The 12,493-nt window shown below is 30.9% G+C and overlaps 2 protein-coding genes across 4 annotated transcripts in view; one reads left to right on the top strand and one right to left on the bottom strand.

Annotated features, from left to right (window-relative positions):
- Nucleotides 1-12,493, top strand: part of LOC144849945 (CMP-N-acetylneuraminate-beta-1,4-galactoside alpha-2,3-sialyltransferase-like) — a 125,040-nt gene that overhangs the window by 48,245 nt on the left and 64,302 nt on the right. The window lies entirely within an intron of this gene.
- Nucleotides 1-12,493, bottom strand: part of LOC144849946 (calretinin-like) — a 31,626-nt gene that overhangs the window by 17,832 nt on the left and 1,301 nt on the right. For all 3 annotated transcript variants that reach the window (XM_078707084.1, XM_078707085.1, XM_078707083.1), the window contains exon 2: nt 12,063-12,133. In XM_078707084.1, coding sequence (XP_078563210.1) covers nt 12,063-12,133 — 71 coding nt within the window. The remainder of the gene's footprint in view (nt 1-12,062; nt 12,134-12,493) is intronic.

Genomic DNA, 12,493 nt, shown 5'->3' with positions numbered 1-12,493 from the left:
ATAGATAAATAAATATGCTAGAATGGTGAATGTACCAAAAACCTGACTGCTATTGTTTCTTCATCCAAATAATTATTATTTCCCACGCTGTATATTCGATATTTAATGTAAATATTCTATCGATCGTAAACAAATAGAAGAATCGAAAATACCGGGTTCCCCCCAATTTGTATTAACGGATTCTGGCAAAAACAGAAAGACAATTAATGCAGTAACTAGACAACGTCAGACTAGGCCAAAAGCTGGCGTACGATGTTGGTGCCTAGTATTGTAATTGTAACATGTGCTCTATAATAATAATATAAACCTAACAGACTAACAAATACAAAAACGACATTCTAATAACAAAGTTTAATTTCACTACAACCCGTCGATATAGGCCTTGGCTTGTTTGTGTAAGATATTACCGTTGTATTGTTATCGATAAGTGTGTTTAACTAAGGACTGTTTGATGGTTGATTCAAGTGAAATGATTTTATCATAATTTTGCTTTTTTTCTGGTACTGATAGGCCTAGGTCTACTGATGATTAAGTTTAATAATTTAAAATGTTAATTTCATTAAAAATAATATTATTTCACTCATAAATCGAATTCATTCACACTTTTTAAAAGTAATGTTTTGTTTAATATTTTTAATTAGTTTGATACAGTAAATGAAATTTGATAATCGTAATAAACTAAAACATCCAGACGTTATTAGTGCTTGTTTTGTTAGGCTATATAACCTAGACGTTATCAATGTGAACATAAAATAATTTCTCAAGCTTATTTTGCAATAAAAGATATAACTACGATCTGATTTATTTTACTTTATCAACACGTCATCAATAAAAATAATATGCACAAGTGTATGGTTTCAATGAGGATTATTTTCAAAAATTAATTATTTATTCCAGCAGGTAAGATTCCATTTATTTATTACCTTGACTCATACAACTAATGACTATCATCTCGAAAATATAAAAAATAATTGATCGGATATAACTTGATATAGATTGTAGTTTGTCTATTCGATTTCATTTGATAATAGCAAATATCACAACACATATTTTGTGCTAGTATCATTAAACAAAATTAAAACTGCTAATTCTATTCGAATAAAGCAGGCATTAACGAAGCAAATTATTATGTACTAGATGGTTCTCGAATACACATAGTAATTTCAGCGTAAACAAACTGGCGACTTCAACTATAAAATGTCGTTTACAGGATGAATAAATAGACAAAGTGATTCGTAGGTAGTCAACTAAAATTAGCGCCCTGAGAATTACTTCCAAAAAAAAAAACACTTGTCACAAAATGAGTCCAAATTTAAACAATTTGTGTTTAACATTAGGGTTGAGGGAAGGGGAAGAGGTTGTGTGTAATAAAGAAGAAAAATGTTTAAATATATTCTTTTATCCACCCAGTAACGAAATATTGGTTTTCATGTTTTATAAATAATAAAACTAAACACACTTTGTTGAATTTGTCACTGTCACAGTCGATTGAAATAGTAAAGCACATGTAACGATACACCACTACGACGTTTATATTTTTTATTTATTATTTATTGTAATTATTAATTAATACAAACGTTGAGAAGCAGCTGTCAGTAATAAAGTTTGTATACTGTATGTGTTTATATAGCTAACAGTACCCATACTCAAAGTAAGAAATTTGCGCTGCAATTGGTGATCAAAAATGGTTAATACACTACTTATAACTAACTTGCAATTCTATATCTAAAGGTTTTAAGTTTATCCCCCAAGGGCCCATACATTTACCTACTTGTGTTATACCAAATGATTATACTGGGAGACTGAGACTTGGAATGTCCATTCATTGCCAAGCAATCTTTTTGTATAAACGTATTATTAAATCTATCAAAATATTTTTTTTTTCATCCATTAGAAAGTGTATACAGTACCACGATCGGAAAACACCCCTATTTCGGGGAAATCGTTTTACATTATATATTTAGTTCTTTCGTCATTTAATAATAAATGACATTTTCCATCCAGTTCGGTGTTTTGTTTGCTTTTTGTCATGGACTCTGTTGACACAAAAGGAGATTTGTACCCGTGGAATTGGGGACAGCAGCTTTATTTTTAAGTTTTAAGGATCCTAAATGTATTACTTTAAGATTTTCTTAATTTGATAAATGGACATTAGCAGTGTACGTTGTAAAAGTGTAAGGCTTTCACACGTATTTTTATGAAAGAAAATGACTTATTTAAATGTCACTTACTGTAATTATCATAATGTAAACTAACTATGAGAGGTTGTCACAGTCTCGCAATAAATTTGTCATACGATGCCTTTTATGAATCTTAATATTGTTTAGTATCGGTGGTTATTGTGGCCATCATTGTAAAGCTAATATAATATAGCCTTATAAGTGCTATTCATTGTCTCGTCATACTGATTATATCGACTGTAATAAAAAAAAAAATGCATTTTTATATGGATAATGAAAATTCGTATTTATATTAAGCTTTAACGACAACTGCCTTAAACCGAAGTAAACCAGATGTCACACATACAACAATGTCATCTTTCCTACTGCCATTAAACGGCGCTCATCCTCTGTCCACAACGGGCTGAGAAGGGTATAACCTATTGTTTTCCACACGATCAAGATGCGGACATTGGACATAGACATATATTTATAACCACAAACAACTCCCGTAATATTAAATACGACTATAAAGACTACCAACCACATGACGTGAACCAAGGAATCATGATCACCAAGTGGTAACTACAATCTGGTTTCCAGTCATGGCTAGCCTATATTTCTTATCAGAAAAGAGTGAAATTAATTTCAATCTTTCCCGGTTTATATTTTTTATTCATTCATGTTTAGTCTTTCGTCGTATCTGTTTACTTTTCTCATAATCAGCAAGGCATCGATAGCAGTCGCTACGCAATGTCGCCTCCTAATCATAGAAAAAGTAACATCATTAATAATGCGGAAAACCAAACAAAAACAAGTAATCAATATAATATTGAGGTATATTCGAATACGTTTTTCTAATGGACTGTTTCCGGAATTTTTGCGTTGCATTTCATATAGGATTGACTTCGGATCAATTATATTGATGTTGAATTACCCCTTGGGTGAGTGACACCATTAAAATTATAACGGTCTAGAGGCGAACACAAAATCGATGACCAATTGAACAGAAGAATGTGCCTCGGCCTTCATGGGTGTTGGTTTTAGTCGATAATTTAGTTAGAAAGCAAGACAATTACTATACTCAATTACATCTCCTAACGAATACACTAAAAGGAATTCATACGAGCTATAGAGATTACTGTAAACATTTAAAAACTAACTTATATGTAACTATCAAATAAAATGCATAATGATTTTGATTTTCAAAAAAAAGTCAATGTTTCTGAGTGTGATCTTTAAAACAGGCCGGCTGTGTTTGAAGAGAAGCACAACCTATAGCGCCGCCTATTCGCTTGGAACATCATTCACAATGGCACTCTATATTGGAACTAAATACATATTTTGAGACCGATATGATACAAAAATTAACACAAAAAAAGCACTTCCCTTAGCTTGAAATCGTTTGTATGATTTGATTAAGTCATGGAAACAACGATCAAGTTGAAGAAAAACTCACATCACCTGTCTCGCTGGGCATAGGCCATGTTATTCCGTTCCTGACATTTTTTCAGGTGTTTTATAAAGCAAATAATAATAATATGGTTTTTAATGTGGAGAATATTTTCATTCGCTGAAAGCCTAACTATTCAATCAAAATACAGCTTCCCATTTGAATATTTTACCAATTTAATTCAACAAAATTCTTATTAGTATATATTACAAATGGTTATATGCTACTACAACTATAATCCCAACCCGTCAACTGTAATATGCAGCTGCCGCTTAATACTGTATAATCCCTTGATGAATCTTTGACTATTTCAACAATTAGTTTACATAGTTAATCCTTTGAATGGCAATTTATAAACTTTGAATAAATTATGGGAAAACTGACTAGTAACATAAACATTTAACGGTTTTAACAAACATATTTAAGAATATTTTTCTAAAATAACAAGGTAGAGACACGCATGACTTCAACTAATAATACTTATTAAAGCATTATATAATTGGTAGAACTATAATCTATAATGTGTTATAACATCATTTTTCACATTTTAAATGTAGACTTAATATTACCATCTCTCACACAAAACCTTAAAGTGAACATTGACATAATATTCTATCGTCTTTGAAAAAAAAATTAACTCCCGAGACTGCAATTCAATGATCATCTATCATTATTACAAACGTTGAGTACAAACTATACTGCATCAAATGCTTTTAGTGCTTAAAACTATAAACATGTTTGACGGATTGACTGTAATGAACACTTAAATGGCAAAAGTTGCATTTGTTAGTTTATGCTCTTTCGATGTACATCTATCTACGAAAAAAATCTCTACAATGAGAACAGTTTGGTTCTTAATTTAATAATATACATTTTGGGTCGTTTCAACAAAGATGTATTTCATTGAAAGATAATAATTGTGTTATGCAGTACAGGCATATAAGATATAGGCCTATATTTTACTATATTTAACTTGCCAACCAATGTAGAGATACAGATTCATTTATTGTCCAATATAAATTGGAATTACAGTGCTCATAAATTATTTTGGCTTGCCTAAATTAAATAAATATAAGGGGGAAAATGACTATTGTTATAATGTCTTATCCCAGCTGGGTAGAACGAATACTTGTAACGGTCCGTCTGCGCGTTCACCGTCCTCATCCAACCACTTAACGATAACGGAGCCAAAAATGCCTTATACCTTTGTACCTCGATTATTGCAACTTAAAATTTATACCATTTTGAAAGGAGTTATTGATGTTCGATATTCATCATAAATCTCCATCAATCGATTTCGTCTTAGAACGCGGTTATATTAAAAGTGAAAATCAATCAAATGCATCGAAAAACGATTGATGATTCTTCGCTTGATAATTTCTAATATTTCTTTTTTATTACAAAATTTTTTTAATAGTTGACGTAAAAAACGACCATGGTAAATACTAATGGCGATATATATACATTTTGCTAGCTAGATTTATTAGAAGAGCTATAGCGCATTTATCTTGGCTTTCTTGATTATTGTCGAATTTATGTCAGTATAGCACCCGATTCTCAGTGCTGTTTTTCCACATATGTATGGAAAAGACTGTAATACAGCATCTTATGTGTATTCATGTAGGTACATCATGGGTGGTTAGATACTATACAGGCTTTACGTGTAATATACATGTGATGCTGTATCACAGAGTTTGCCTATGATATTGAAAATATTAAAAAATCATGAGTACCAAGAATCGGCTATTAAAAACATTTCTTTTGTATAATATTGTGATGTTATGATAAAGTAAAAACAAATATGTCGTGAATAAACACTATAAACATACGGTATGCAACCTTTCCAGCTCTCCGTGAGAAGCCGTAACCGGTTTATTCATACCATAACAATAATACGTGTTATAAGCATACATTTGCAATTCATCATCAAATTATGTTTATGATGGTAAATGCTTATTGGATCATAAACAGCAGATACGCTTTTAAAATTATGTAGCAAAAATAACGTAGGGTAAAGAGAAACGTACAAATGGCTTTTAAATTTTAAAGCACGTTGTTAGAAACAAGTGATCACACTCACTCATATTATGATGATTATTGTAGGCAATTAGGAATTCCGGTTCATTGTGTAAAATAACAGTAAGTCTAGTGCGTTCATCTTTAATTCAGTACAGTTCGAATGAGATGCGTGCGAAGAGCATTATTATAAGCATCCTTAATTGCAATTATGATTAGGTAGACGATGAGCTCTGATGATTACGTACGCGTTAAAATCACCATTGTTGTTGTATCGTACTTAACAACAATATCATGACCAAAAAATAAAATGGTTACTGAAATTGTTTGTACACAAGTACGCTGGAGAAGGATGAGATAATGGATACAGTTTGCGGTAAGAGGAACTGAATGCCATCAATAAGTATGCTATACAATGTTTTAGTGTAATATTGGTTGTGTGCAATAATTACATAATAAACACTGGCTGCCAAATGTATATATTTCCTATAGGAATATTAGGCCAATTATCTACTTTTTCCCAAAAAGAACAAGAAACACAAAATAAAGCACTTTATCACGCCTTATTCAGTGTTTCCGAGATGCTTATAAATAGGCCTACCGTCTCAGTAACTCCGATGTCGACTTTAAGCTTCCATATTAACCAGTAAAATATGAAAAATGCAATCATTAGGCCTAGGCGATGCACATATAATACAAAATGACATGTGTTTTAAAAATGAATTTGATTAGAATTTGTTATGCTAAGCTGCCATAAGGCGCTGTACACTAAGGGCGTATTGTCAAACTACGGTGCTTACCGTATTTCAGCGTTATATTAACAGTGTGTCGTCATTGCCGACGAGACAGCCACTCCTTAGTATTGTTTTTAGACATATGGGTTTAAACGCAACATTGTTATCACGCTACACACATCATTCTAATAGCAATATTAATACTTGACAATAATTTGGATGCTTGAGTTTTAATATTTATTTTCAGTATGAAAGTATCAATACAATTGTTCAACTTCTCAACAATCGGCATATCGTTATAACAAATTACCTTAGCCACTGGATTGGACTTTGTAATTAGATTAATAATAATCAACGGAGCATTGCTACGTTCAATATTAATAATGATACGAATTCGTAGCCTTTAAATTGCATTTCCATTCATCACAATATGGGCATAAGTTTACTAGATTAGATAGTATGTGCTCCGTACACGTACAGTGGGCGTACAACAAACGCTATGGATATTATAGTTACATCCGGGGGCATCGCCATATTTCCAGTGAATGAGGGGAATGTGCTGTTGTACGCACATATAGTATTATAAATACACATAAAAGCAGTCTAATTAATAATATACAATTATTTCATCATACTGTTCATCCCTTAATTTTCATTATTTTATATTAATATGAATATCGTATCCATGGTTTATATTCAATGATATTTGATATTTTTTTTAAAACAGAAATGTATATGTGGCGTAATATTGTATACGTAATAGTATATACATACAAGATTTTAATTATTTAAAAAACTGTGGTTACTACATTCCATTTAATATTCTATTCCCATTTGATTAGAATTAAATAATGCAACTGCTTTGCTGAACAAAATACGTGATTATTAATGCTTTTGATGATTCGCATATTCTAATGTTTTTTGCTGATTATGCGTACGATATTGAGGGTACGATGTCACGAATATGAAAAGTTAATCAACCTTGGAAATTGATTACTGATTATCAATAATGAATATTTACGACCTTAATGAATATTTATAAGAACAGTAATTAATGCTCCTATAATCGTGTTTACGATATATATCCACGTGAAACTAATACATGCAATTATAAAAACCAATTATGAAAATTACTTTGTTGTTTTAGTACATGATAATAGAGAACATCCATTTAGGCGTATTGATCTCTGTTTTATTTTGTTCGCTATATCAATCTGTTATCTAGTCTCGTTGAACATATTATGCTCTTACGAATTGCCTAATACAGTGACAGGTCATTTAAAAAAAGTATTGATCATTAATTTGGGCTTGAAGAGAATTTCTATTATTTTTAAAAATAAAATGCAATCAAGTGTAACTTTAATGTAGTTTGACAACGTTTTTATTATCTTGAGAAATAAATTCACATTATACTATTGAATATCAAGTCAAGAATAGTAGGCCCTAAATCAATTTTATTTGTCATAAAACATGAGAAGCTCGGTTGAAAAGTGTGGAGTTAAAAAAAGATATCAAGCTTAACTTAAAATGGTTGAAGATTGCTTAAGTATATGATACTGTACTATAATAATCGGTTTATTTAGTATCAAATGTATCACTTTATCAATAATAAACAATTTGTTGGTGTAATTTTTATTGATATTTATTTTATGCTGTTAAATCTAACAGGTTAAATTCATTAAAACTTCAATCATAACAATGGTCTGCTACCAAGTGTACATACTGTGAATACATCGATTTTATACTGCTTGTCTACCTATTTATTATATGTACTAACGGATCCCTATATAACAAAATGACGCAATCATTCCTAGAATTCAATCATGCAGAACGAAGATTTACTAGCGCCATCACATTTCAGTATGATTATAATAACATTTCTTAATAATTATTAATATAATAAAGATTGAAAATATTAGATATGATTTGTTTCTTTAAAATATCAATGTATTTTGAAAATCGTAAAATTGTTATTATAAGGTTTATCGCGAATAGCTTGCACAATGTATGATGGGAAGGGATTGGGAGCAAACGTCACGACGCGTACGTACAAACAACAAATCACGTACGTACGCGTTGTGACGTTTTTTCCCAAATCCTTCCCACCATGCGTTGCACACGCTGTTTGCGATAAACCTTATCGTTCACAACTAACATTGTTTTCATACAAACTAGCATTTAAAATTAGCAATGTAGGCCTATATGCATGTACTTACACAGTGTAAATTACAATTGATTAGTGGGCTCTATGTGCAATTACACGTTACAACGTGCTGTTAATATTGGAATGCGTACACCTTCATAACAGTGCTCATCGAACCTGAATTAAAATATCTGATTATTTGGAAAGAAGAATACCACTTTGCCACAAGAGGTTCAATTAGTATCGACGTACCATATTATGCTTACTTACTAAACCTTGATTGACATATTTCAATATGTGGCAGTGAGTTATTTCAACAACTTTATAGACTTTTGGATATTACATAAAAAGTGTACGATATTACTGTAAATGTTAATATTTACGAAAAACAAATTACTCAGCATGTGGTAATGATATTGAGATAGGAAACAATTCTTTATGTAAAACTAAGTGAGATTAATGTTAATTGTAAATGGTAACAACAAATAAAATAAATATGAATAATATAATAATTGTATACTTTTAAACTTCTTTAAATATTTTATTCTTTGTATTTTAAATGTGTGTATATAGGCCTAATGCTTCTCCATCGTGAGGATTTTGAAAAATAAATAAAAAAATAAATAAATAAAATTAACAATAAAATCAGGTGTGATGAGTAAATCCGTTTTAAAGATCCGTTGTTAAACTGAGATGATTTTATCAGCTTGATTATTATTATTTTTATTAATAAACAGTAATAATAAAAATAATACAGTATAGGAAAATTTTCCAAGTTTTATAGGATCAGCTGTTACCGTTTTTGTAGTTCATCATTTATTTATTATTTCTATGAAACACGTTCTCACACTGTTTTTTAGGTATTTTGCAGATGTGATAGAAGAGTTGTATTAGAAGTATGGTTGAACTGGAAGGAAGGAATCAATGGACTGATCACGTATTGAGAGGAAAGTAAAAAAAATAACATTCTTTTAAGGTTGAAAGAAGAGCAAAACCTAAAATAGCGTGAAGAAAATGTTTAATATGTTACAAAGAGGTAAAGCAAAGTAGAGATCCCAATGGAAAATATATCATAAATACGAAACTAGAATTTAATTCGTCACTTTGACGAATAATAGGTGATCATTTTTATTATTTTAATGAAATTAATTTTTTTAATTGCATGTACATAAGATCGAAAAATGTTGATGTATGCCTTCCTAAGTCCTGAGGCATTATACGCTTATAGTGCCGAGTTGTGCCTATTATACGGTATGCCATATAGAATATATACAGTTATACTGTATATCTATATACAGTGTAGCATAGATGAAATTATGGGATACACATCATGTTCTAATTTATTGGTATGATGAAATTATCAAAATAAACTTGAAGATGACAATTTCGAAAGATAATGAATTGAGCAAGTAAATGTAAGATTTTTGGAAGACAATTTGCCACGTAGAAGCGCAGTGCACGCTCTTTGAAATGTGTACAATTTTGACGAAAGAGATGAAAAAAATGTTTTTAACTTTAACGGACAATATCATAACGTCACAACATCCAATAGGCTTAATATTTATATGAACTCATATCTTCATTTCATCAACTTTCATAATAATAATCAATTTAATTCTGAAGAGCTGTGAGATATTCAAATATACGCTGAAATTTTACGACCTACGCTTTTTTGACGTGATAACGTAACCAAAATTCTGGGAAATCCTGAGAAAGATAATTGTACTTGTGTGAGCAAGCACATAAAGAAATTGGAGTGAAAATCGGTCTCAAATAACGGAGATGCGCTATGTTGAATGTGATAACATACAAAAAAAGATAAAACATCCTAATTTTAAAAAGTTGTCATTTGATGACGTCACAACATTTTGTACGTTAAATGTGTACATGGCTTCAAGTGGGGTCACCGTGCATTCTAAAGAGTTATTTTCATTTTAAAAATGCCTTATTTTTTTTACCATTGTCAGCACTTTTGTACAATTAATGTGCGCATTTTGTCATTTTTAACATGCTCATAATAACGTTATTTTAATTCAGAATGAACTCAAATTCGAAAAATGTACTAAGGATGGTGAATAGAATGCGATTTGTATAAAAAATACGTACTTTTTTAGGTTTTTACGCAGTAATATTTTGAAACACGCAAATGGCCTAATTCATGCTCTAAATTGTAATTTTGAGCTTTTAAATTGTTAATGCTTGTGCGTTTTTATTTGCTAACATTTTTACTCTTGACCTAAGTTTATGTATTGTGAATTTGATTGATATGTGATGACGAGTTATAGAGATATGACTGATAATGTCATTTTACAAAATGGCGTATAAATGACGTCACGGATGAGTGATCACGCTGGCTGAGTGTCATTATGACAAAGATTTTGTCAACATTTAAAAACCATTGAGATTGAAGTTTTTCAGATAATCGGTACAAAAAATCTCTACAGAAAAAAATAAATAAAAGAAATAATAATAATAATAGTAATAATAAAGATTCCATACAATAACAATAGGTGATCATTTTATTCTAAACGATCACCTAATTATCATGATAAAGTTAATGTGGTCTCAGTAGAAGATAATAGATAACGAAACAAACACATATCCTTTCTTACCATTCAACGAATATACAAGCATGTATTTTTATTAATTGAATTGTTATCACTTTTTATGTAATATTTAAGACCTACTGAAAACGGAAGTAGTAAAACGGCGGAAATTGAGAAAGTATGTTCTTTAGAAAAGAAAGGATGACAGCTTGGTGATGGCAACAACAGCAGGAGAGATACAGTATGTTAAAAAGGAGCGGTAGAAGAACAGAATTGATAAATAATGGAGAGGTGGGTCTGACTGAAGTCAAACAGGCGGCTTTCGATAACAATGTTTACAGTCCAACTAAGGACTATGGAAAATGAACTGAACTAACGACTGGACATCAAGACTAAACGATAACAACGGAGTGGCTGCAGTAAAGGCCAGCTTAACGAAACTTGAACATACTAACGAGCTTTTGCATCGTGACGGTAGACGAAAAGGACGGTAGATATAAAATGATACGGTAATTAAATTTATCGATTTAACGTTCGGTCCAATGACGGAGCAAAATTTATGACGTCATTTTGAAGCTTACAATACAATAAAAAATGGTTGTTTAAATTTTAGTTATAAAAATAAACTAAAACATCATATTATATAGTGTGTAGACTGTGAATTCTTCTTCTATAGATGCATTACAAAAATAAGCATTTACCTTTTTTACGTTTTAATTAGATGTTTTTATTTAATCCGTTAAACTTCGCTAACCTAACACCTAGTCTGGCTAACACAGAAACTTTTGAAACACGCTCCCACCAAGCCCACGTGTACAGGGTTTGTCAGAGGGAGGGGATGACTTCACGAAATAATCGCCATGCTCTGTTAATTACCGTCCCCTTCGTTTACCGTCCAAATGCGAAAGCTCTCTAATAGTAATATAGTTTTGTTTGGTTTGATGCTTTCATTTTACCCTTACAGTATATTAGTACACCGAACCAAGATAAAAAACGTTGTTAGATTCTTACCTCATCCGGTCCGGCTGACAGAAAGGTTCGGAGAAAACATTCAATTTCTTTACCTTCTATGTAACCATTCCCTGAATTACAAAAAAAAACCAACAAAGCATTATAATTTATTCCGAGAGCGCGTTAGAAGATTGATGTGTGTTAACTCCTTCTATTCAGAAGATGATACGAATTTTTAAAAATCATAATTAACCTTAGAACGCACATTTGAAATGACATGGTTTAATGTTTTTATAGTTGTTTTTATTAGTAAAACAGGTCTATTATTTTACAAAAATCGTTTTATTTACGTACATCGTTACAAAGATTGCCACTACATAAAAGCACTATTTTCCAAGTAGCTCCTCAATGAAACCGTAGGCTAAGAAGTCATTTAACAAATCCGGTTACTATAGAAACTAATTGCTAAATTTGCTATTCTTTTTGTTGTC

Source organism: Antedon bifida, chromosome 8 (genome assembly GCF_963402885.1).
Source record: "Antedon bifida chromosome 8, ecAntBifi1.1, whole genome shotgun sequence".
NCBI lineage: Eukaryota > Metazoa > Echinodermata > Crinoidea > Comatulida > Antedonidae > Antedon > Antedon bifida.
The sequence above is the reverse complement of the archived record's forward strand: the minus strand, read 5'-3'. Positions and strand labels throughout refer to the sequence as shown.